At 41.6% G+C, this 27,678-nt stretch overlaps 2 protein-coding genes across 13 annotated transcripts in view; one reads left to right on the forward strand and one right to left on the reverse strand.

Moving 5' to 3' along the window:
• FANCM (FA complementation group M) overlaps positions 1-27,678 on the reverse strand; it is a 147,954-nt gene that overhangs the window by 107,749 nt on the left and 12,527 nt on the right. The window lies entirely within an intron of this gene.
• LOC140913563 (heme-binding protein 2-like) lies at positions 637-27,533 on the forward strand. Its single transcript, XM_073350256.1, has 5 exons — positions 637-945; positions 17,580-17,671; positions 21,842-21,983; positions 23,714-23,897; positions 24,398-27,533. Exons 1-5 carry the CDS (start codon positions 711-713, stop codon positions 24,567-24,569), a joined length of 825 nt encoding a protein of 274 aa, XP_073206357.1. The 5' UTR covers positions 637-710; the 3' UTR covers positions 24,570-27,533.

Below are 27,678 nucleotides of genomic sequence, written 5' to 3' on the forward strand. Positions count from 1 at the left end.
GAGGGAGCTGGGATTGTTTAGTCTGCAGAAGAGAAGAATGAGGGGGGATGAGACTTCTGCAAGAGGTGGGAACAGGCGCCCTCCCTTGCAGAGAGAGCCAATAAAGACATCCCAAGCAACAGGAAAGAATACTGCTGCACAAAGATGTACAGCCATGCTGTTTACAAAACACTTACATTGTACAATTATTTGTGAAGACAAATATTTTGGTTTTCTTGCAATTATACAGTTGAAATACAAACGAGTAACATTTAAAGCAGTTCGTTTTAATGTAGGTTTGAATAAAAATGTTAATTGTTTCTAAAACCACACTCAGATGCTTGTTTTGGCAAGAAGGTAATGTAAAGCCAGCCACTCCTTTTTCTACCTTGTCACAATGGTCACCTTTTCCAGGTGAGAAGAACCCCTCTCCCTGTCCACATTTCAGAAGGTAACCAACTGGCGGATGGGGGCACCGCCGCGCGAGCTGAGACCCCCGGGCCAGGGGGCTGGGAAGGGCAAAGGCAGCAAGCGGCGGCAGGGACGAGGCAGCTGTCCGCAAGCGCGGCGAGCAGCGGGTGGCGCGGCGGAGCCGGCTGCCCCCGCCCCCGGGCAGGGCGAGCAAAAGCGCCGCCTTGGCCGCCGCCGCCGCCAGTGCTCGCCCTGCCGCGGGGCGCGGAGCAGCACCTCGCCCTCGGCCCGGGCGCGCCGGGGCCAGCGCCTCCCCCGCCATGCAGCAGGAAGCGGTCAGCTGCCGCATGAGCGGCGCGGCCGGGGAGCCCGGCGCCCCGGGGGCGATCACGCTGGAGGAGCTGGACAGCATGGCCGAGGAGCAGAGCCCCGACGCGGCTGATCACAGCAGCAGCTGCTCCCGGGCGGAGGAGGAGGCGGCCGCCGCCGAGCAGGAGCGCCTGCTCAGCTACTGGCAGAGCGTGGGCAGGGGGCACCAGGTGGACGTGCCCAGGGGTAAGGACCCGCCCGCTCGCCGCAGCCCGCTCGCCGCACGGCAGCGCAGGAGTGTCCCCCGGGCTCCGCACCGGCGGCCCCAGGTCCCAGAGTCAGAGGGGGGGTGGCTGTAGCCGACCGAGGGCTAGAGAGACCAGACGAAATGGCGAGCATGGAGAAGAGGCAGCGCACGATTAAAAGGGTTGTGTATTTTGTGGGGCAGCCCCACTTCTCCTCTTCATCTCCATCCTCGGCCACTTTTTCAGTCTGCCACCATAGATGCGTAAAACGGGAGCCAGGATCCAAGGCTCCCACAACAACTCCGGGTGACATTTGAGGTGGTTAGTGCTCTTGCACCCTTTTTAAGGTCATTTAAAGGCCATCCCAAAATTCAAATTTAAATTTGAGCCTCTGTACAAGTGTATTTAATTTATGCAGTAAACGAATGTGCCTGTAAGTGATGAAACAGTGTGAAGCTGGGTTAAACCTCTTAACAATAAAAACAGTTTAGGATTTAGCAAGATTACACAGAAGGAACTTGGAAGGAAGGAGCATACTTATTAGAAACGTGATATTCCAATTCTTTTGGGAATCTTACAATACTGTCCTACCATTAACAAATTTTACTTTTGTTTTATGGACTATGCAGTTTTTTCAAATGCTGTGTCTGTATAGTGAGATTGAAAAAGAAAGGGAAGAGGAGCAATGATCCTTCCAAGGAGGAGCAGGGAAGAGATTACAATATGTGTTATCACCGTGACAGGTTTCAGAGTAGCAGCCGTGTTAGTCAGTATCTGCAAAAAGAAAAGGAGGACTTGTGGCACCTTAGAGACTAACCAATTTATTTGAGCATAAGCTTTCTTGAGCTACAGCTCACTCTCAAGAAAGCTTATGCTCAAATAAATTGGTTAGTCTCTAAGGTGCCACAAGTCCTCCTTTTCTTTTTGTTATCACTATGACTCTAACAGAATTGGCTTCCAGACTGGTGAAACTGAAAATAATGTGTGTACAGTTATAAGGCTGGTAGGGGTGAAAGTTTACTCTTGGAAGAAAGCGGATATATGCCTGTGACTACAGGAAACGGGCAGGGAGTGAGCTGTTTAGATTGTGGTTCTATTATAATTGATCAAAGAGCTTGCACCAATATTTTTGAAACAGTGACTTCTGCGAGGCTGCTGCTAAATATCTGGTTTACAAGCCAACTTTTACACCTTCTAATTTGTATTTAGTGTCACATGTATCAAAAATTTTAGTCACTACCATCATGAAATTTCCCACAGTAATATTTTAATATAAGGGTGTGGATAGGGAGAGCTCATATTAAAGTTTGTTTGGTATTAGCTATCATGTAACAAATATCGCCTTTTGACTATAGTTAAGGGAATGTAAATTAGACCTCTAGTTTCAGGTGTTTTTGGGAAGTTACACTTCCAATTCTGAGACATGTGGCCTGAACCATCAAGAACAGAGCAGTGTGCATATGAGATAAGTGGATCAGAATATGGATAAACAAAGTCACAGCTAAAACTTTGTTCAAAGTAATTGTGGAATTTTTTTAAAAAATTGTTTGGAGTAATTTTTCAGGTCCTAGGAACCTGACTTGTTTGTAGTGCAGGACATACACTAAGTAAAAAATGTGGACAGCTCATCTCTAAAACAGAGTTTGGGAATTTTCTTTGGTTTTGTTTTTTGTAAACATCTTTGTCACCATCCTTGATCCATCCAATGAAGTGAGCTATAGCTCACGAAAGTTTATGCTCAAATAAATCTGTTAGTCTCTAAGGTGCCACAAGTACTCCTTTTCTTTTTATTTTTAGTGTTTGTAGAAAGTGACTGATACTCTATTCCTGTCGCAACAGCAGGCCCGATAGTCAAACCAATGCCTACCCACTGAACCATGGCAATGGCAAACGCCTCAATATAACAAATACAAAAGTTTTCCTTTAGTTATAAACATAGCTCCTTCACTATCATCAGAAGCAGGAAACCTATAACTGCAGGTATTTCAGATTACTTTATTCCAACTTAAGAGACTCCTTACAAATCTTTAAAAAAATGGCAAAACCAAGCCTATCCTACTTGCTTGAAGCATCCAGTTGCTGAATTTTAAAGTTATTAGCCAAGATATTTAATGCCATCATAATATAAAAGGCATTGTGTATGCCATATACCTGCTTAGGTTAGTGACTGCCAAGTAGAATCCTCCTCTCTTTTCTCAAGTGAAGCCTACAGTAGGTCTGATGAATTTAGATCAGGTGCCTGGTAGGACATTCAGTATCTGGTGAATGTATATGCTAGTAAGACCCACCACAATTAGAGGTTACCAAATCTTCATATTAACTGACTTCTAAACCAAGTCCCGTCAAATATATCAGACCAGTCCTACCCTCTTCCAACTGAAATCCCACCAAAAAGACTTGCTTCTTCTATAACACTCACATATAGTGTCAATCCTAATTACCATTTTAATATTTAAATAATTGAACCCTCAAGATGTACACATAGTGCTGCAATTCATCCTTCTTCAGCCTGTCCCCTCCCAAAGTTATTTCACATCTTATGTCATGTCTGAATGTTAAGCTTTAAAGGACATGTACCATATGGCTCAAGTACCTATCACACTTGTGGGCACTATTTTAAAAATATATATATGCTATACTCGTTTTTACGTATAAATCCATAACAAATGTTCAAATTTAAAAGCAGTTTGAATTGAGTAATATGTATTTTACTTCACAGTTCCATAATACAAGTTGTTTGGCTGACATTCCAAAGACTTACCTTCAGGCTAAACATGAAAAATTTCCTCTAATGGAATTTTTTTTAAAAAGGTCACCAGAAGGGGTGAAATAGAGCTTATAAAGAATACCTTATGCTACGGAGATACTTCAATATATCAAAAACCTTATTCCAACTACTCTCCTGAGATAAAGGTAAAAAATCCTATTACTATAAGCAGCATAGACAAGAATAAAGAAAAGGAGGACTTGTGGCACCTTAGAGACTAACCAATTTATTAGAGCATAAGCTTTCGTGAGCTACAGCTCACTTCTTCAGATGCATATCGTGGAAACTGCAGCAGGCTTTATATATACACAGAGAATATGAAACAATACCTATTCCCACCCCACTGTCCTGCTGGTAATAGCTTATCTAAAGTGATTTCCAGCACAAATCCAGGTTTTCTCACCCTCCACCCCCCCACACAAATTCACTCTCCTGCTGGTGATAGCCCATCCAAAGTGATAACTCTTTACACAATGTGCATGACAATTAAGCTGGGCTATTTCCTGCATAAATCCAGGTTCTCACATCCCCCCCACCCCCATACACACACAAACTCACTCTCCTGCTGGTAATAGCTCATCCAAACTGACCACTCTTCAAGTTAAAATCCAAGTTAAACCAGAACATCTGGGGGGGGGGGGTAGGAAAAAACAAGAGGAAACAGGCTACCTTGCATAATGACTTAGCCACTCCAAGTCCAGACGAGAGCTGAGGAAGCGTTGTTCTAAATCAGCCATAAAAATGTTGGCATACTGTGGGCCCATGCGGGTACCCATAGCAGTGCCGCTGATCTGAAGGTATACATTGTCCCCAAATGTGAAGTAGTTATGGGTAAGGACAAAGTCACAAAGTTCAGCCACCAGGTTAGCCGTGACATTATCGGGGATAGTGTTCTTGACGGCTTGTAGTCCATCTTTGTGTGGAATGTTGGTTTTTATGGCTGATTTAGAACAACGCTTCCTCAGCTCTCGTCCCCTAAAGCCCCTACTCTACTTGCGCTATATTGATGACATCTTCATCATCTGGACCCATGGAAAAGAAGCCCTTGAGGAATTCCACCATGATTTCAACAATTTCCATCCCACCACCAACCTCAGCCTGGTCCAGTCCACAGAAGAGATCCACTTCCTGGACACTACAGTGCTAATAAACAATGGTCACATAAACACCACCCTATACCGGAAACCTACTGACCGCTATTCCTACCTGCATGCCTCCAGCTTTCACCCTGACCACACCACACGATCCATCGTCTACAGCCAAGCTCTGCGATACAACCGCATTTGCTCCAACCCCTCAGACAGAGACAAACACCTACAAGATCTCTGTCAAGCTTTCTTACAACTACAATACCCACCTGCAGAAGTAAAGAAACAGATTGATAGAGCCAGAAGAGTTCCCAGAAGTTACCTACTACAGGACAGGCCTAACAAAGAAAATAACAGAACGCCACTAGCCGTCACCTTCAGCCCCCAACTAAAACCCCTCCAACGCATTATTAAGGATCTACAACCTATCCTAAAGGATGACCCAACACTCTCACAAATCTTGGGAGACAGGCCAGTCCTTGCCTACAGACAGCCCCGCAACCTGAAGCAAATACTCACCAACAACCACATACCACACAACAGAACCACTAACCCAGGAACTTATCCTTGCAACAAAGCCCGTTGCCAACTGTGCCCACATATCTATTCAGGGGACACCATCACAGGGCCTAATAACATCAGCCACACTATCAGAGGCTCGTTCACCTGCACATCCACCAATGTGATATATGCCATCATGTGCCAGCAATGCCCCTCTGCCATGTACATTGGTCAAACTGGACAGTCTCTACGTAAAAGAATAAATGGACACAAATCAGATGTCAAGAATTATAACATTCATAAACCAGTCGGAGAACACTTCAATCTCTCTGGTCACGCGATCACAGACATGAAGGTCGCTATCTTAAAACAAAAAAACTTCAAATCCAGACTCCAGCGAGAAACTGCTGAATTGGAATTCATTTGCAAATTGGATACTATTAATTTAGGCTTAAATAGAGACTTGGAGTGGCTAAGTCATTATGCAAGGTAGCCTGTTTCCTCTTGTTTTTTCCTACCCCCCCCCCCCAGATGTTCTGGTTTAACTTGGATTTTAACTTGAAGAGTGGTCAGTTTGGATGAGCTATTACCAGCAGGAGAGTGAGTTTGTGTGTGTATGGGGGTGGGGGGGATGTGAGAACCTGGATTTATGCAGGAAATAGCCCAGCTTAATTGTCATGCACATTGTGTAAAGAGTTATCACTTTGGATGGGCTATCACCAGCAGGAGAGTGAATTTGTGTGGGGGGGTGGAGGGTGAGAAAACCTGGATTTGTGCTGGAAATCACTTTAGATAAGCTATTACCAGCAGGACAGTGGGGTGGGAATAGGTATTGTTTCATATTCTCTGTGTATATATAAAGCCTGCTGCAGTTTCCACGATATGCATCTGAAGAAGTGAGCTGTAGCTCACGAAAGCTTATGCTCTAATAAATTGGTTAGTCTCTAAGGTGCCACAAGTCCTCCTTTTCTTTTTGCGAATACAGACTAACACGGCTGTTACTCTGAAACATAGACAAGAATGTTATTCAGTGATTTAGCTTGAATTAATTTGCTTTCGTACAAAATTTTTTCTATCAACTCTCAATTTGTGTCATGTTATATATTTTATTGGACCAACTTCCATTGGTGAGAGACAAGCTTTTGAGCTTATACAGAACTCTTCTTTAGATCTGGGAAAGGTACTCCGAGGGCTAATGCAGCTGCACCGCTGTAGCATATCTGGTGAAGAAGCTCTAAACCAGTGCTTTTCAAACTTTTTGTATTGGTGAGCCCTCTCACATAGCAAGTCTCTGAGTGTGATATTCCCCCCCCCCCTTATAAATTAAAAATGGGGAGGTAATGTAATTTAATGGGGACTTGGGGCTGTGAGCCCCACAAAGCTGACAGCTTGTGACCCCCATGTAACTACCCTGCGACCCCCCTGAAGGATCACGACACCCAGTTTGAGAACCCCTGCTCTAAACTGACAGGAGAGAGCTCTCCCATTGACTTATTTACTCCACCCCTGTGACAGGCAGTAGCTATGTCAGCTGGAGAAACTATCTACATTGGCGCTTAGGTCAGTGTAATTTACATCGCTCAGGGGTGTGGATTATTCACACCCCTGAGCGATGCAAGTTGCAGGGAAGTGGTAGTGTAGACAAACCCAGAGTGTCACAACTGAACAGATAGTAATTAGCACCTACTCTAAGGGACTACTCAAGGTGAAGTGGCCTGTTAACATTTCCTACAGTCATAGCACAAAAAGGGGGGTTAGTGGGTTGTAATAAGACATAAATCCAGTGTCTTTTTAGATCATGATTTTTAGGGTCTAGCAAAGTTATGAATTTCAGCTCCCAGGCTTGTCTTTTGAAAGTGTTGGTCAGATTTCCTTTGAGGATGAGGACTGAAAGGTCTGATTTCAAATGGTCCCTTAGAACATGAGCTAACTACGTGTATTAAACTATCTGTTTGAACTTGTATTTAGCTGTGACATGGAGTACCTTTCCCAGACCCGAAGAAGAACTCTATAGCACGTAAGCGTCTCTCCTCCCAACAGAATTTGGTCCAATAGAGAAACAAGTTGGGTGAGGTAATATCTTTTAATATCCTGGGACCAACACAGCTACAACTATACTGCATATCAAATTGTAAGTCAGCCTCCGATGATATTAAAGCAGGATCTGATGTTTTAATTACTAAGCAAAAAACTTAAGGTTTAAACCAGAGATCAAAGTTAACCAATATTAACATTTTCAATAACAGAGTTCTCTTCATTAGAAGATGACATTCAAGTCACACAAATAGCATAAAGCATGCATGTTCTTGGATAAAAAATAATATAAAGAGAACTACTGTAAAGATCTAAAAATGTAACTAATTTTTCCACCCAACAGACATCTACAGTTGTGGTGTACAAGATGAAACTCAGTCCTACTAACAAATAGTTACTTACCTTCCAGTAACTGTAGTTCTTAGAGATGGATTTTTCCACACACATTCCACTCAGTGTCCATGCGGGTGAGATTGGATTCTTTTGAACATCAATGTCTGCTAAGGCCACACTAGGTGCCTACCGTCAAGGACATGAAGGGTGGGGTGGCTGCAACCCAATAAAATCCTCTAGGAGCAGGAGTCCTATGAGTGGTGATGGAGGGTGCTTTGTAAAATCTGTGTGGACAACACATCTTAAAGAGCCACAGTTACTGTAAGTAACTGTTCTCTCTTCTTTCAGGGATTTGTCCACACATTCTACTCTGTGACTAAAATGGTTGCCCGGAGCTAGGGTGAGCAGAGGCTTACCTGAAGAATAATTGTAGAATCTTCACTACCAAAACTAGTATCCAACTTTGTAGCTTGCACCAGGGAATGATGAGTGGTAATGGTATGGACTGAACTCCATGCCCTTCATCTCTCTGATATGGGGATATTACCCAAGTAGGTCACCAAAGGTGCTTGAGCCGTGAATGAGCTTTCATCTGTCTAGGTAGATCTTTCTTAGCATATCTTGTCATAACACAATCAGAGACCTGCTTTGAATCTCTGATGGCATAGGTTGCTCCTTAGCCCATTCCACAAATGCCACACACAGTCTAGATGTACACCTGAATGGCATGGTCACATCTAAATAAAATGACAATGCTCAGGATTATCCAGCATGTGAAGTCTCATTTTACCTGGAGTGGAAGGCAGTTCAGGGAATGTGAAAAGACTGATGCAGAAGTTGGAAACCACCTTACGCAGAAACTTAAGGTGAGATCTGAGAGTGACAATGTTCTTGTGAAAGAATGTCGGGGGGACCCCATCACGAAGGCCTGAATCTCTCCAATTCACCTAGCTGATGTGATGGCACCAAAGAGGCTGTCTTCCTCAACATGTGATATAGAGACCTGGTAGCCAATGGTTCAAAGGGTGGACCCATCAGTCCGGTCATCACCAATTTGAGGACCAAGGCAGGAGGGGGTTCCCACTGCCAGACCAGTGGGGAAAGCATGTGAGCACCCAATGAAGAACCTTGTCGGGTGCTAGAAAATGGTACAGCCTTGTGCAGGAAGATGATTCACCAATGTCTCTGCCAAGTGTACTCATATCAAACTAAGGGTCAGGTTTTATTGTTTTAGAGAAAGTAAGTAGTTCAGTATAGCTGAAATCGGGGCTGCTACCAAGCAAGAGCTGATGCTGCATTGCCCAGACAGAAACCCTCTTCCATTTGGCTCTGTCAGTCTGGGTAAGAGTTTCCTGTTTTGGAGCAAGATGGCTTGAAATGCAGCAGAGCGGATCCTTTCTGTAGATGTTAGCCAGCCAGCATCCAGGCTATCAGAGGCAGGATCCAGCCATTATTCTGTAAGACCAGATCTGATAAGGAGATGATATGTCATTCTAAAAGGTTCACAAGGCTTGAGTACCAAAGCTGTCTGGACTTTGCTGGAATTATTATAACCCAACCTGCCTCAATCAGGGTCAGTATGGATTTTTCCTTGTCTACCCTGAGTCCCAGCACGTCAAAGAGGCTTAGTGTCCTTTGAAATAAGTCTGTCACTTGCTGGAAGGATTTTCCCTGTACCAGCCAGTCACTGAAGTAGGAATACACTTGGACTCCTTGTCTTCTCAGACACGCCTCGGCTAGGACATGGGGAGTACATGCAGGACTGTAGAGAAACCAAAGGGTAGGATTCTACTGACAGAGACATACATATCAGGAACCTCAGTTATCTTCTGTGAGCAGGATGTATTAGATGTGAAGGTAGGCATTTTGAAGGTTGAGAGCTAGCAAGCCAGTCCATAGGATCCAGGGAGGGGATTACAGAGGCAAGAGTCACAATATGGAATTTGAAGCAACAGACAAAGGTGTTGAGATGGTGAAGACTGAGGATAGGTCTTCAGCCCCCCTTTTTTCTTTGGGATTAGGACCTAGTGGCAAGTGGGACAGGTGGTTGCCAAAAATAGGAACAGAAGGAGGATCTGCAGACAGTCTGGCCGGACTCTCAATGTACGTGTCAAAACTGGTTTATGTCAGGAGCCCTGGAATGTGGGGCAGCAAGAAAGAACATGGTGAAATCACTGCCTCTTCCTCCAGGCTCGGAGGACTGTTAGTGCAGACAGTGACTGTCGTCTGGCATATGGTTGCTATTGTCTCAGGTGCTTCCTTTTTGGGGATGAGATGCACAAGCCTAAAGATCTCAAAGTAGTTCTTGAGTCTTTTAGGATGTGGAGAGCCTCATCCATATCACTGTTAAAGAGCTCACTGTCTTTGAATGGGAGGTCCTCCATGATGACGTAGACTTCCAGTTTCACTTCCAATGCTTAATACTACAAAGACCTCATCATCCTGGCACTGGCCATTGACCTGGTGGCTGCATCTGATGCATCAAGAGCCACTTGGAGCACTGTTTGGGCTGAAAGCTTTCCAGTTCCTCAAGCTGTCCTTTCTAGAGTCTGTCCCATAAAGGAAAGTTATATGTGGAGAGCAGCACTTGATCCACATTCACCACTCCCAACTAAAGTCTTACTTGGTGTCACCACGCCTTCGTGGGTCATAACTGAGAAAACCAAATTCAGGACAAGCTGCTGGAAAAAAGGGCAGACACACCCCAAAACTGGTGGTTATTCTTCCATGAGATATACCAAACCAGCAACAAATGTAAACTTGTGTCTTACCACACTGGCTAACAAGAAGTCAGAAATGCAGCCTCCTTAGATATTCCAGTCCTGGATTCAACACCCAGAACTAGACTTAAAGATGAGTGGTTCTTTAAAATCAGTTTAATTAAACAAAAGGTTCTCCTGATCTCAAAGGGCCAACCACACACCCAGGTCAATATATAACTCAGATCTTACCCAATAACCATACTGTTGCCAATCCTTTAGTATTTAAAATCTAAAGATTTATTTATAAAAAGACAGGCAGAAAATAATTAAAATTGGTTAAAGGAATCAAATACATACAATAAATGAAAAGCTCTTGGATCAGGCTTGTAGCAGTGATGGAGTAAACTGCTGGCTTAAGTCAAAGCTCTGGTTGCTTCCAAATCATTGGAAGGTCCTCAGTCCCCTGGTTAGAATGCTTAGTATAAGTCCAGAGGCTAGAGCAGGAAAGCAGCCAAATGGAGACGTTTCCAGGGCCTTTTATAGCTTCTCCTAGGTGGAGGGAAACTCATTGTTCCAAGCAAAGCACTCAGCACAGTTTGTGGAAGAGTACAGGCATACAAGATGGAGTTCAGTACCACATGATCTAGTCACATGCCCTTGCATTCTTCGATGAGTTATAGCAGCCATTACCCGTAGTCTGGCTGAAACGTCCTCAGGAAAGTCCATCAGATCCATCAAGTTCTCTCAAGTGAAGGGAAACCCACTGTTCTCTCTGTGGAAAATTACAGGTAGCAAGATGGTGTTTGGGGTCACATGGGCAAGTCACATGTCCATGCATGATTTCGCTTAGTCACAGCAGAAGCCATTACCAATACTCCAGATGGAACATTCGTAGGAAAGTCCATTAAGTGTAGACTGGCATCTCCCATGGTACATTGTGAGTTAAGTGTTCCTTAATGAGCCATTTTAACTTGAACAGTCCCTTCAAGATGTGCAGGCTAAATACCTTGTGGGTGGCTACCCAGGAGCAAACATTTGAAATCCAGGTATAGAGCTAATACTCCTAACTTCAAATACAAAAATGATACCTCCATACAAATACCACAATCATATTCAGCACATAACTTTTCTATTGACACCTAATTTGACACACTTTGTACAAGATTTGCTGCAAACATATAACAGTGGTAGCAATAATGATCTACATGGTCATATTTTAATTAGACAACATCACACTTGGGAATACACTTTCCTCCCAAAGAGGTCTGATTTCTTCAGGTCTTTCTCTTGAGAGCAAGGCTTTGGTTGGCCCTCCTGCTTTGGCTGGCTCTCCTGCTTTGGCTTCGCATGAGCCACCTGTAATACAAGAGTACCAATAGGTTTTCACAGAAATATTCAAACACTTTAGCTAACACCTGATGTCTCCTGTTGAGAGTTTTCGATGTTGCTGTGACTAAGACAAGCCTATGCCCAATCAATTAGGCTGATTCAAGCAGTCCAGCATTAATGGGCATGGCCACTTGCCCCAAGGAGGAAGGCTGCAGGATATCCAGAAGCTTATGTTGATTCTCTTGGATGATTTTCCACAGCAAAATATCCAGCATCTCCACTATTCTCTTTAACAGGTGCTAGAAGACCTTTAGCTTGTCCATAGAAGCAGTGGATTTAGGATTAACTGCTTTATCTGGGGAGGATGATGAGATGGCTAAAGGCAGGTGACTTTCAGGAAATGGTCACCTCCACTATATTCGTCTTCTCCCTCCATGAACAGAGGTTGAGCCAGGAAAGGGGCCTGGGCTGACAGGAGCTATTTCTTTGGCAAGACAACTTTAGATGAAGCTAACTTTCTCCAGTGCAGAACAAAAAACTTTGAAACCACAAATATTTTGTGTGAAATGGAATTCTTATTTTCCAACCAGCCCTACCTACAAGCCTTAGAAAAACCACAGTTTGGACATTCTTAGTAGAGACTTATTAGCGAACAGCTAAAATTGCTGAAGATTCTGTCCTTACTGAGCATGCTCAAGCTTCTCAGATATCCTACCACTGTACTGGCCAGACTGCACGTGTGAATCCCCACAGAGCAACTGAGCATGTGTCATCCCATAACAGCTCCAACATGTTACCATACTGCACATAAGCCATCCTCACAGAATGAGTGATCATGGTGCAGCCCACTGTAACAGGGGCAAAGACAGACCTGGCTGCTCCAGGCTGGGATGGGGCTGGGCATTGGGACTCAGAGCAGGGAGCTTCTCTCTCTTGTGGTCTCAATGACCCTCCTGCTGGCATCCAAGCAGCATGGAGAAGAAAGCTGTCTGATTCAAATGCAGAGAAGACAAAACCCAGACCTGGGGAAAGGAAAGTAGCTGGGAACGGGGACAAGAAGTCTGGTGAGTATGGGAGTGGGGGAGGAGAGAACCTGGGACTCACTGAGCAAGGAGACTAGGGGGATGGGAGCGAGTAGGCTTTGGGGCACAAACACTGAGATTGGACAAGAAGCAGGGACTGGCATGACGAGGAGCTTAGAACAAAATCAGTGGGGGAAGAAATGGGGGTGCAGGGGAAGGGAGACAGATCTGACAAGGGGCTCGGTGTTCAGGGAGAACAGGGACTGGCTAAACAGAGAAACTGACAAGGAACCAGGGAGGGGAAGAGGTCGGGGGAAAGACTGAGATTGGATAAGGAGTCCAATGGAGGGAAACTAGGACTGGAATCTGGGGGAGTGGGCATGGGAGAGCAGAGAAGTTGGATGAGGAACCTGGAAAGGGACACGAGGACTGGCTGGGCAAAGAGAATGGGTCTGGCATGAAGCTGGGTAAGCAAGAAGGAGATTGGAACAAGGAATTTGGGGTGGAGCAAAGACGCGAGTGGGACAGGACAGAAGGGTCTGTACCCACTAGAACACACTCCCCTGCAGAGTCTCACCATTCCTCTGCTGTTAGCAACTATCTTTGAAACTCACACACAAAGTGTCTCTCCACCCCCTCCAGTGCTGACCCACATACAAGATGACAACCTACAACTGCTATCAGTTATTCCATTAGCTCAAGTGGCAGAGGTCTATGCAGTGGATCTAAAAGGTTCCAAACTTGCAGAGGACCGATGTTGGTGTCCCTATAATACCACAAGAGGGCACTTCTTGTTATTCAGTTTGCTTTTTTAAAAAAGAGCTAGGAAATTACATACAAAAACATATTAAAAGACTATTAGGTTGCAAAGTCAAGCACTCAGACGTTAATTCTGGCATTTCCTAGGGGCCCTGTGCCACCTTAATTCAGCCGCGTGGGTGCCAGGACTGTGATCACAAGCAACACACATGACACTTAAGAGGCTCATTTTTTTATATGCAACACCCTCTTTGCTTACAAACAGAGCAAAGTAGTGTGCAAAATGCAAGTGTGCCTTTTAGCCCAAACAAAACTGGTAGCTTTTTGATTTTAGACTTGCCAGCGTCTTATGTTATGGCATTATGACTAATCTTAAAATATTAATCCACTGTGAATTCTTTCTGCAGCAGGATGTGAAAAATTTACAAATCTGAAGTTATGAAACCTATTTTGTCCTGATTCAAGCTTTTGTACATTACAGCTTCATTTTGCTAGAAAGTCAATATTTACTATTACAAAAGTTGACCAATTCATTTTGTCATTTTAAATATCTTCTGCACCTTTAAAGTTAAAGTAAAATCCCTTATCAAAAGTAGGTTATGTATCTCATTACATCATTGATATTTGACAAATATGTATAAAATATTATGCAATAGATGGAAACAATTGCAATATAAAAAGCCTTCTACATCACAGGTTTTAAAGTAGCATGCAGAAAAATTCCCCATGTTATTTAAATATTGAATTATGGACCTGTGGCTGTTTAAAATAAGCTTTCAAAGGACACGATCTTCAGCCAAACGTAAAGCTGGCATGTGTCATAAGTTTGGCCATTTTATTCCTTCTTAGCTTAACTCGATGATTCCCCCATGTAAGAAATCTCAGTAGTTTTTAAGTTAACGTGACAAAGCAAACTTCTTTTCAAGTAAGCTGTCGTGCCTGTCTGTGGTATTTAGATACCATATTAATGTCATACTTAATTCTGTATAAGTTGCATGCACGAACTCCCGATCAGTTCCTTGACTGAAATCCCTTGTTTTGCTTCAGGGCTTTGTTGTTGTTTTTTAAATACTCTCCTACTTTGAACTCCTTGTTATTAGGGAAGGCTTGTGTAAGGAGGCAGATATTGCACCATTCTCTGAAGACAGCCAGACAGTGACTTGTCCAATTTCTATGGTTACAAAGTTTGTCACATACCCTGAGCTGAAGTGTCCTGCCCGTCAGCTTCATCATATGCTTCATCAGTCACATAATCCCTGCTGCTTGCAGCTAATAGTGGATCCCAGGGAAAGATAGTGTTTTAGGGCATGTCTACACTTACCTCCTGCGTGATCGATCCAGCAGGGGTTGATTTATCGCGTCTAGTGAAGACACGATAAATTGACCGCCGAGCACTCTCCTGTCGACTCCAGTACTCCACCGGAGCAAGAATCGTTGGCGGAGTCGAAGGGGGGAGCGTCAGCAGTCGACCTACCGCAGTGAAGACATCGCGGTAAGTAGATCTAAGTATGTCGACTTCAGCTATGTTATTCACGTACCTGAAGTTGCGTAACTTAGATCGATCCTCCCACCTCCCCAGTGTAGACCAGGCTTAAGATAGCTACGCTATAGCCCACTGAGGGCTTCAGAGGTTAGGACCAGGACCTTGAATTTGATTCAATATTGAACGGAGAGCCAATGGACTACCAGAGTTATGTGCTCTCATTTATTTCTCCTGGTAGGAGAAACAGGCTGCTGCATTTTGTGCAAGTGTAGATTAATTTCCATAGATAGAATGAAAGTAACTGGAGGTGACCGAGATACTGTGGGTCACAATGACTAAACCAGTGGTTCTCAACCTATTTACCATTGTGGACCGCAAATGCAGCTCTCTATGCGTTATGTGGGAAGCATCCACACACACACGTCATACGATTAACTAAAAAAATTTAATCACAATTAATCGCACTGTTAAACAACAGAATACCAATTTAAATGTATTAAATATTTTTGGATCTTTTTCTACCTTTTCAAATATATTGATTTCAGTTACAACACAGAATACAAAGTGTACATTGCTCACTTCATATTATTTGATAAGTATTTGCACTGTAAAAATGATAAAAAATAGTATTTTTCAATTCATCTCATACAAGTACTGTAATGCAATCTTTTTATTGGAAAAGTACAACTTACAAATGTCCGGGTGGGCGGCTGTTACATAACTGCACTCCAACACAAAACAGTGTGCAACTTTGGAGCCTACAAGTCCACTCAGTCCTACTTCTTGTTCAGCCAGTCGCTAAGACAAACAAGTTTGTTTACATTTACAGGAGAAAATGCTGCCCGATTCTTATTTACAATGTCACCTGAAAGTGAGAACAGGTGTTCTCACATGGCACTTTTGTAGCCAGCATTGCAAGGTATGTGTGTGCCACATATACTAAGTATTCGGGCACCATTCCAGAGGACATGATTCCATGCTGATGACACTTCTTAAAAAAAAAGTGTTAATTAAATTTGTGAATGAACTCCTGGGGGACAATTGTATCTCTCTGGCTCTGTTTTACCCGCATTCTGCCATATATTTCATGTTATAGTAGTCTCAGATGATGAATGAGCACATTGTTTGTTTTACAAACACTTTCGCTGTAGATTTGACAAGACACAAAGAAGTTACCAATCTCAGATTTCTAAAGATAGCTACAGCACTTGACCCAAGGTTTAAGAATCTGAAGTGCCTTCCAAAATCTGAGAGGGATGAGGTGTGGAGCATGCTTTCAGAAGTCTTGAAAGATCAACACTCGGATGCGGAAACTACAGAACCTGAACCACCAAAAAAGAAAATCAACCTTCTGCTGGTGGCATCTGACTCAGATGATGAAAACAAACATGCGTCGGTCCACGCTGCTTTGGATTGTTATCAAGCAGAACCCGTCATCAGCATGGATGCATGTCCTCTGGAATGGTAGTTGAAGCATGAAGGCACATAAGAACATTTAGCGCATCTGGCATGGAAATATCTTGTGACACCAGCTACAATAGTGTCATGTGAACGACTGTTCTCACTTGCAGGTGACATTGTGAATGAGAAGCGGGCAGCAATTATCTCCTGCAAATGTAAACTAACTTGTTTGTCTGAGTGATTGGCTGAACAAGAAGTACAATTGACTGGATTTGTAAGCTCTAAAGTTTTACACTGTTTTATTTTTGAGTGCAATTAATTTTTTTGGACATAATTCTACACTTGTAAGTTCAACTTTCATGATAAAGAGACTGCACTACAGTACTTATATTAAGTGAACTGAAAAATATTATTTCTCTTGGGTTTTTTACAGTGTAAATATTTGTAATCAAAAATATAAATTGAGCACGGTCCACTTTGTATTCTGTGTTGTAATTATAATCAATATATTTGAAAATGTATAAAACATCCAAAACTATTTTTAAGTGACAGGTTTCAGAGTAACAGCCGTGTTAGTCTGTATTCGCAAAAAGAAAAGGAGTACTTGTGGCACCTTAGCGACTAACCAATTTATTTGAGCATAAGCTTTCGTGAGCTACAGCTCACTTCATTTTTAAAATGGTATTCTATTATTGTTAAACAGTGTGATTGTGTTTATTTTTTTAATCATGCGATTAATTGTGATTCATTTTTTTAATCACTTGTCAGCCCTAAAACACACACACACACACACTGTGGATGCAGCCCACATATATAAAACCCATATACCTTCGAGGATGTCACGTGGGCCACAGTTGTATACTGATTGGGCATGTTGAGAACCACTGGACTATGCTCTTATCTAGGTATTGTTTCCTGAACAGCTGTACATGTTGGGGTTTTCTACTGGAGCAGTGGGAGTGTCAACAAGCAACAAGGAGTATAGTAGGGCTCAGACAATATGCTACTTTGTGATATGAATAAATAGAGTCTCAAATTTCTATAATTTTAGAGGTGCAAAGGTAAGAGTCAACTGACTATGTCTTTCTACACTGAGGTAAGTCAGGCTCATTTTTAACAAAAACACAAAAGCAAAGTGGGCCAAAATAAAACCATATGTGCTTACTCCTTATTTCTGTAGTTTCAATTCTAGAATTAAAAACATATGTCATTGCAGACATGGCAGAGCCAATCCAGCAACTGACCAGAAATAATCAACATCAGGAGAGGGAAAGTATCCCATTTACACTGGTACACCGCAAAGAAAAGGTAATTCTTTTCCTGCAAAGTATTTATTCTGGTATTTGAAATTAGTACACTTTGATAAGCAATTTAATTGTATACGTGTTCAAGACTGATACAAACCTGGCCCTAATGTCTTAACAGTCCATAATTGAAGAAAGGGAGAACAGTACACACAAGTGATTGAAATCAGTATGCCTAGAATGAAAGTTAGGTGACCCAAAAACACTTCAGTATTTGAACATCCCAAATCAGTAACTGAATGTGTACTTAAATTAAGAGTTTAAAGGATATTTTCCCTTTATTTACCTTGTAAAAGGAAAGTTCAAAATTTTGAATACGTTTTCCTTTCCCAATGAAAATCCAGAATGCGTGTCTTGCCAGGTATGCAAGAGATGTTATTTTCAAATATAATTTTAAAAAATAAAGTCAGTGTTTCCCCAAGCAATTAGATTAAGTCCAAATTAAACAGAAAAAGTTAAAGTGAGAAACAGAGTATGAGATTTGTATGAACACCGCATAATAGCTACTGAAAGCTTAATGCAAGCTAAATACTTAGATATGTTAACTTCAACAGTAAGAGTCCAAAAAAAGACTGTCCTTGAGCATACTTTTGATTTGTGAATTTGCCATTTTGTACAATCCATGCTTCCTCTGATCCAGAGAACAGAATACCTTCTCTCTACTCAGAGCCTGGGCTAGCTACAGTCTAGTTCTGCTTTGCAGATTTCAGGAATACACATGTAGAAATTATCTTTAAAATGCCTCCAAGATAACATTTCCACTCCTTCAGACTATTTGAAATTCATTTCTAGTTTTCCACTTCCACTCTCAAAATGTATCACTAAGCTGGCTAATCAAGTGGTAGGGTTAACTTCTCTGTTTATCAGATCCATTGTTTTATCAGTACACAAAGGCTGTTACCAAAAGTGAGTGAAAAAATTCTCATCAGATATTTAAAAGCAAAAAGGTGAAGCCAGAAGAGTTGGATTATCTATCTATAGCTAATTCAATTAATTTCACCTGTTTACAAATAGACAGTATTAGTTATTGGAACTACAACAAACATTCATTGCAAACAGATTTCAGACTCTGGATTTTTCACCAATTGCATGTGCCATTTACTAGTCATTACAAATAATAGCATGGCCAAGCAGAAGGGGTCCAGGTTGGAAGAAAATGAGCAAAAGAATCTGTGCTCTGTAGAGCATACTCCCACCCAGAAGCTGGAATCTAACCCAAGATTCCTGAGCCTCACTATTCCTCTGCTATCAGCAACTGTGAAACCCACCAGCAAATGTGCATCTCATCCCCCTCTAGTGAAAGTCCACATAGCAGTAGTACAGGTATCCTCTCTCAGTTACTTCTTTACTGCAAGTGGCAAAGGATCTAAAGTTTCCACACCTACTGATAAACCAAGTTGGTGTCACTATGATGCCATATGAGGGAATTTTTTTCCTCAATTGCTTTTTTAAAAGCCTAGGAAATCAGTGTTGTTGTAGTGGTGTTGGTCCCAGGATATTAGAGAGAGAAGGTGCGATTTAATAACCTCCTCAAGGGGGGAGGGCTACTACAGCTCCTTCTCCAGGAATCAAAAGCAGTGGGTGGTGATTAAGGCCCCCTCCCCCAGTACTCCTTCCTGAGAAGACTCACATATACTAATTGAGACTGGATTCTCCAGAGATCAAGAGACAGAGAAAGTACTTTAGAATAAACTGCCTGAGTTTTAACTGACTTGAGGCTCTTTTTCCTGTTCCAACAAACAGAACTTTCTGTTTAATGGGGCAGAGACTAATGGGTAACCTCTAGTGAACTTTTGGTATACATATAGGAAAGTACTTTATTTTATAAGTTCTCTCTATAATGCTTTTAACCTTATGAACAAAAAGCGCTGTTCAAGAGCTGTGTGGTCACTTCTAACTGCTGGCAATACATTAGTCATAGTTCTCAGAAAAAAACAGAGCAGACACTGGTCTTTTAGGCAGACTGGCTTGCTGGGGATACCAGTGTAGATCAGGTAGTGCTGCAGCCTTAAAACCTCTGTCAGGAGGGAGTCAGACAGTTCCCACCCAGGAGAGGTGATGCCTGGAACCTGGAAATCTTTAAGCAGGTTCCTGAAGAGACCATGGAGGGGGAATACAGGTGCCGTTATCCTGGAACTGTGACAGTTACATACTATTTTCCTCTACAGGATCTGTGCCTCATTCAGTGGATGTGATGGAAAGTGCTCTGGGTATGAATCAAGGCTGTGTAGCACAGGAGGCTGTTGCCGATAGGACCCCTGCCTCTTGCAGAAATTAGAAGGTGTGTAGGAATGAGGCAGGGGATTGCAGGGAGAGAAAGATGGTCTCACAGTTAGCTGAATGCTGCCCTGGAGAATCAGATTCTATCTCTGCCTCTGCCCCCATTTTCTTATGTAATGCTGGACAAGTCACTTAAACCCAAACTTTTCAGGGGTGTTCACTAATTGTGTTCCTCATTTTCTGGGTGCCCAACTTGAGACACATGGCTATGATCTGAATAAATGCTGAGCACTCACTGCTGCTACTGCAGTCAGCTGAAGCCGTGCTTTGAACATATGAATTGTTATATAATGCTAGGTACGCTGAAAAGATCATGTTGTTGGCCTCTCAAATTAAGCACCCAAAACCAGTGGATACTTTTGACCTGTATCTCTGCCTTCAGCTCCCCTTTGGTAAAATGGGCATAGTAATATCCCTTCATCTCACAGGAGCATTGCAAAGATTGATTAATTATGGTTCATGAAGCACACACTTAACGATGAGTTCTGTAGAAAAGTCCAGGAGGAAATTAATACTGTCTTTAGAGCTGGGTTTGAATAGTGTGGAACGAGTAAGATGTAAAGCCACACATTCAACAACGAGGATAAAACAAATACTGCATAGCTGCTCATTAAGTGAGTACTGTCCATCCTGTGCACTGAATGAGGCAGGAGTTCTGGGGGAAAAAATAGTAGGTCATCAGGTAATTAGAGACTGTACCATAATGCATAGGTGTAAGGGAGTGAATTAAGGCTGCATGGGCAACTTTAATTCTGGTATTTCTTTATCTTTGAGTGCTTGACTTTGAAACCTCAATGTTCTTTGAACATAGCTGGTAATTTACAGTAGTACTGCAAACTCATTGAATGCTAAATCAGTTTAAGTTATGTTTCAGAGTAGCAGCCGTGTTAGTCTGTATTCGCAAAAAGAAAAGGAGTACTTGTGGCACCTTAGAGACTAACCAATTTATTTGAGCATAAGCTTTCGTGAACTGCAGCTCACTTCATCGGATGCATAAAGTGGAAAATACAGTGAGGAGATTTATATCCACACAGACCATGAAAAAATGGGTGTTCATCATACACATTGTAAAGAGACTGATCACTTAAGATGAGCTATTACCAGCAGGAGAGTGGGGTGGGGGGAGAGAAAACATTTTGAATAATGAGCTGGTAATAGCTCATCTTAAGTGATCAGTCTCTTTACAATGTGTATGATGAACACCCATTTTTTCATGGTCTGTGTGTATATAAATCTCCTCACTGTATTTTCCACTTTATGCATCCGATGAAGTGAGCTGCAGCTCACGAAAGCTTATGCTCAAATAAATTGGTTAGTCTCTAAGGTGCCACAAGTACTCCTTTTCAGTTTCAGTTATATTACCTTGCACTAACCTCCACATAAATCTGTTTTATGATCAAGTTACAGCACCATTGATTATGGCCCTTGTCAAGGTAATCATTGATATTGATTAGAGTTAATGGAAAACTTGGAAAAAAATGAATATATCAAAATGTGTAGATGGCCCCACTACCAGAGTTTTAAGTCTTAAAAAAATCCTGCAACTTACCAGTGTAATTATCTTTTGAGGCAAGTGGCTAGCACGCAGCTATATCTCAGCAGACAATCCCCATTAGATAACCTTAGTGTTAGCTACAAAAAAAGTGAACTAAATATTTAAGACTTGAAAAGCAATATTCTTTATAATTTTTTTAATTGGAACATCTAGATTTTAGTATAAGTCACGTCATTCTTTTCATTCTCCTGCCCATGTACCAGATAGCTTATTTCCTTTCAAAATAGGCAAAGGATCTGACTTAGTCATCTTAAACACTGAGAAGTTCTTTAAATTACCCATACCAAAGCTTAACATCAAATTAAGATACTAACTCATTGTCCGATTTTTTGTTTGCAGTTTGGGGAAGTGCTTTACGAAAAACGTCAGTATGGAAAAGCTAAATGGGCTTGTATTAAAATGCAAGAAGAACAGTATGAACAGAGCATATGTCTGGGATTCATGAAGCTTATGAAATATATTTGTGAGCAGAACTCTTCAGGTAACTACAGATGCTAGTTTTGAATTACAACATCTTCTGCTATTTATGCTCCAGCACCTCTCATCAATTCTAGTTTGATTTGCACCAACCAAATACACAATCCTTTATAGTAGAAACAGCTCCCTGTGACAGCTTCTTTGTATTGGAAATGAAAACAAAAAATACTCAAACTGAAATGCCTCCTTGCACAAACATTTCAAAAGCACAAGTTTTATAATTGAGTGATCTCCAGCTTTTATTTCCCACCAGGTCCTCTCCCTTTCAAATTCTGATGAGGCTGGGATTTGTGATTTTTGTACTACACTGAGTACACGATCAGCACTAGACAAATGAGTTTTTCCTGAAAGGCTGTCTGGATATTGGTCGTTCAAATATTTCTAAACTGTTAGAATACTAATGAAAAATTGTAAGAGTCAGTTTGCACAGCTAAAGGCCAGAAAAGACCACTAGATCATCTATTTCTAATCTGATCTCTTGTATAATACAGGCCACTAAATTTCACCCAAGTACCGCTGTATTGAGCCAAACATGCGTTAGCCAACACGAGCTATCTTCCTTGTATTGGAAGGCATCCAGTCTTGATTTGGAAATTTGTTCCAATCATCATTACCCTCCCTATTAAAAATTTGTGCCTAATTTCCGATATAAATTTGTCTGGCTTCAGCTTCCATTTATTGATTCGTGTGCCGTTTTCTGCTACATTACAGAGCCCTTTAGTACACAGAATTTTCTTCCCCCCAAAAGTACATATACACTAATCAAGTCACCTCCAGTTTTTCAACTTCCTTTCTAAAATGTGAACACCAGAAATGGACAAAGCATCCCAGTATCAGTCTCATCAATACCCATATACAGAGGTAAAAATCACCTCCCTACTCCCATTCCCCTCTTTATCCATCCAAGGATTGCATTAGTCCTTTTTGCCACAGTTATCATATTAGGAGCTCACACTGAGTTGCCTGTCCACTATGACCCCTAAATCTTTTTCATAGTCACTGCTTTCCAGGATACAGTCCCTCTTTCTGTAGATATGGCCTGCACTATTAGATGTGTAACTCTGCATTTGGCTGCGTTAAAATGCAAAATAATGGGGGGGGGGTGTGTGTGTGTGTGTGTGTGTGTAAAAATATATATACAAACCTGTTAGATTAATAAACCTAAAAAGACAAGTGTTCAGGGTTAAGGCAGTTTGTGGAATAAGGGAATTATTCCTGTGTAACTCCATGTCTGGAGGACCCTATTCTGCAATAAGAATGCTCCTATTCCAAATCCAAGTGGATTAAGTTATTTCAGACAAAGGTACTCTTATTGCAGAACAGCAGCATCCACTCATGGAGTTAATCAGGAATAATTAATTCGCTTTAAATTCACACACTACATTACTCTGATTAACTTTCATGTGTAGACAAGCCCTAGCTTTGCCAAACCTAACTACATCTAGACAGGGAAGAGCTCTCAGAACACTTCATTTTAATATATTGTATGTACTGCAAGTCCAAGGCACAGTGGAAGATTAATATCAACTAGCTGCCTCCAGCCAACAGCACCTAAAGCCACCACTTTCTAAATCTACTGAATTCCATTCTGCTATGAAAAACTTTTCTACTCTACAGTACTTTATCTACGCCTAGCTTAAGAATGTTCAATATTAGTTTTAAAACTTCATACATATTGAGTGCAAAAGTTCTCTTTTGTATTCTCTAGAGTGATGGTCATGTATTTTTCTTTAGGATTGTACTTGGGGATGACTATACCCATTGTGACTCTAGTGCATACTAACGAATCTCACTCAGAGATCACACGTTCAGTGACAGTCGCATACTACCTGCCTGAACTACTGCAGGAGCAGCCACCTCAGCCTTATGATTCTGACATAATTATTGAAGAGTGGCCTCCTACTGTTGTTTATACTAGGTAAGAAACATATTAATACTGTTCTAGTAAAGCCCTACGTAGTACAGGTCTCTTTCTATATATTTAAAATAGAATATGACAAAAACTAAAAGCTAACATTGAAAATCAAAGCGTGTGTTATATCTATTAAATACCTCTTGTTTCAAAGACCAAAGTCAAAGTCAACTCAGGAGATAACTATTACATTCTGTAGACGGTTGCTAAGGTCACAGAAGTATTTAACTTTTTGAAGTAAATTAGTTATGGTGATACTTCTATTGCGTCTTTTTATATAAAAAATGGAATGTTAAGTGCAACAGGGAATGTTACATCTGACACTTGTAAATTTTGGGTTAAGAAACATTTTAGCAGTTATCACCATGTATAATACATACATTAAGCAGTATCATTGAGAATCACCATAGAACCACTGGGAAGAGAAAAAGAATCTTCCAGGTTTAGAGGGGACTTCAGGAAATACAATAAAAGAATAGAATATAATTAAAAATTGGTTGTTGCAGGAGCTTCAGAGGGGTCACCAATGAAGACTCTATAATGAGAGAAATACACTTCTTGGCAGAACTTCTGGAGAGCCCTGAGCTATGTTTGCAGAATATATTCATTGTTGCAGGATACACCAATCCAGCTGCTGCAAATCGACACAATGAAATATGGTTCCTGCAAAGGCCGTAGTCTCCCATTTCTGATGCCTAGCATTTTCCAAATTCAGTTTGTACACAATGGCACGCTTAAATTTGCAAGTGAATCATGTCAGGCTAGTCGACAGCTTTATAAGTCTTTGTGATAAACTATACACAATTTTTAATCCTATTTTCCTAAACTACATATCGCAGTCTATCAAATTAGCAAGACAATCAATCCAATTTAGTTATTGAGCCATCAGGGTTAACATCTGAAATTTTACTGCCAATTCAGAAAAAGTCTTATACACAATTTCTCATTAGTTACTTCAGTTTTTACAGCTTATCCATAATATTTCTGAGATTTATAGTACTTTTCAAATTGATTCATGTAATCTTTGTAAACAAGATAAATTCAAGTCACAAAGGTATAGATCATAAGTTCTAGTGTTAAAAAACTAAACTTTTTAGATTTTTCAATTAACATATTAAATATTTTTCCACTACAGCATCTCTAGGGTGCCCAAAACATTTAGCAGGAGATTTTCAAAAGTGCTCAGTGTTGGCCCAACTCTGTTCCCAGGGAAGACAATAATAAAAGTTGGGAGCAGAGTTTGGTCAATGCTGAGCGCTTTTGAAAAAATCCCACCCTTGAGTACAGGTTTTCCCCACTCTTCTCAAAAACTGAGTTAACCAAAGTATTTGTCACCTTTGAAATACAGAGTCCAGGATGCGAAGAGTCAGTTGCATTATTCATTCAAGTTTTGTAAGTAAATAGTTCAATTTTTCCATTTTTTAAAACTCACTACCACACACCCATATATGACTGAATACAGTACTCAGCAGACAGAAGATAGACATCATTCCGGCTCAGCTGTTCAACTTACTGAGTGACATGACCTTTAAAGAGAGCTTTGCCTAGATATTCAGAATATAGTAATCAAGGCAGATTAATTGGCATCACGGAAACTTGAAGGGATAAATCTCCTGACTGAAATATTGGTATATAGGGGTACAGCTTGTTCAGGAAGGACAGGAAGGGCAAAACATGAGGAGGTCCATAAGGAGGTGGGAGGCAGACTAGTTGAAAGTTTCTGAGTAAAGATAAAAGGGAGAGAAAATGTGTGTGACATCATAGTAGGAGTCAAATATAGACCACCAGGAAGAAGAAGTGGATGAGGAATCTCTAGAACAGACAACAGAAATATCAAACACAAGACCGGATAGTAACAGGGGAATAACTACGTAGACATCTGTTGGAAAAGTAATATGGCAAAGCACAAGTTCTTGAAATATACTCGGAACAACTTGGTGTTTCAGAAAGTGGAGGAAGTAACTGGGGGACAGCCATTTTAGATCTGAATCCAACCAATGGGGAGGAATTGGTAAGGATTCTGAGGGTCGAAGGCAATTTGGTATAAACTGATCAAGAAATGACAGATTCTAAGGAAAGAAAGGAGGAAGAGCAGCAGAACAAGGACACTGCACTTCAAACAAGTAGACTTTAACAAACCCAGAACTGACAGATTTTTCTTCCCATGGAACTTTATCTAAGTGACAGAGGAGTTTAGGAAATCTGGCAGTTTCTCAAGGAGACAATATTATAGCCATCTATTCCCAAGTGAAGGAAAGACTGGAAGAATAGTGAGAGGCCAATATGGCTCCATCAGGAGCTCTTTAAGGACATGAACATCAAAAAGGAATCCTACAAAAAGTGGAAACATGGATAAACTGGTAGGGAGCAGTACAAACACGAACAACACAGGCATGTAGGGACAAAATCACAAAGACTAAGGCACAAAGTCAGTTACACTGAGCAAGGAATATAAAAGGCGATAAGATGATGTTCTTTAGATATATTAGAAGCAAGAGAAAGATGAAGGAAAGCATAGGTTCGCTACTTAGCAGGGAAAGAAAGCTAATAACTGATGACATCACCAAGGCTGATGTGTTTAATTCCTGTTTTGCTTTAGTATTCATTAAATACTCAACAAAATTAATATTGACAACAAGAGGGAAGGAACACAAGCCAAAATAAGAAAAGAACAAGTTAAAGAATATTTATCTAATTAGATGTATTCAAGTTGGCAGGGCCTGACGAAATTCATCCTGGAGTACTTAAACTAGCTGAAGCAATCTTTGCGCAATTTGCAATTTTCTTGAGATCTTCTGGAGGATGGGTGAGGTCCCATAGGATTGGAGAAGGGCCAATGTAGTACCTAACTTTAAAAAGGGAACAAAGAGGACCTGAGGAATTCTAGACCACTCAGCCTAACATTGATAGGTGAAAGATGCTGGAACAAATTATTAATCAATCAGTTTGTAAGTACCTGGATGATAACAGGGTTATAAAGAATAGCCAGCATAGATTTGTCAAGAACAAATCATGCCAAATCAACAAACTTCATTCTTTGACAGGGTTATTGTCCTACTAAATAGGAGGAAAGATGTGATATATCTTGATTTTAGTAAGTCTTTTGACAGTTCCATATGACATTCTCATAAGCAAACTAAGAAAATGTGGTCTAAATTAAATGTGGTCTGCATTACCTAGGGAGGTGGTAGAATCACCTTCCATAGAAGTTTTTAAGGTCAGGCTTGACAAAGCCCTGGCTGGGATGATTTAATTGGGGATTGGTCCTGCTTTGAGCAGGGGGTTGGACTAGATGACCTCCTGAGGTCCCTTCCAACCCTGATATTCTATGATTCTAAGTGCACAATTGGATGAAAGACCATACTCAAAGTAGTTATCAATAAGGCTGCAAATTTGTCATGGAGGTCATGGATTCCATGACCTTGGTGACTTCTGCAGTGGCCAGCTGCACCAGCTGCTGCTGGGGCAGTCTTGGGCCATTCCCGCCCCACTCCGAACAGCAGCAGGAGTTTGGGTGGAGGGCAGGAGTGGGTGAGGGCTCTGGTTGACGTTTACCTCGGAGGGGCTCCCCGGAAGCAGTTACATCCACCTCCCTTGGCTTCTAGGGGGAAGCCCAGCCAGGGGGCTTTGTGCACTGCCTGCACCTGCAGGCACCGTCCCCGCAGCTCCCATTGGCCGCGGTTCCTGGCCAGTGGGAGCTGTGGAGCCAGCACTCAGGAAAGAGGCAGTGCACAGAACTGCCTGGTCATGCCTCTGCCTAGGAGCTGAGGGAGGAGGATGGTCTGAA

The sequence above is a fragment of the Lepidochelys kempii genome, chromosome 6 (genome assembly GCF_965140265.1).
Source record: "Lepidochelys kempii isolate rLepKem1 chromosome 6, rLepKem1.hap2, whole genome shotgun sequence".
Classification (NCBI taxonomy): Eukaryota; Metazoa; Chordata; order Testudines; family Cheloniidae; genus Lepidochelys; species Lepidochelys kempii.

What these genes read in the sequence shown, in the direction of transcription:
- LOC140913563 (XM_073350256.1), top strand. Translation starts at nt 711, where the DNA reads ATGCAGCAGGAAGCGGTCAGCTGCCGCATGAGCGGCGCGGCCGGGGAG. An exon ending in TTGTGAGCAGAACTCTTCAG is followed by an intron (nt 21,984 to 23,713) that starts GTAACTACAGAT and finishes ATTTTTCTTTAG; the next exon opens with GATTGTACTTGGGGATGACT. An exon ending in CCTACTGTTGTTTATACTAG is followed by an intron (nt 23,898 to 24,397) that starts GTAAGAAACATA and finishes TGGTTGTTGCAG; the next exon opens with GAGCTTCAGAGGGGTCACCA.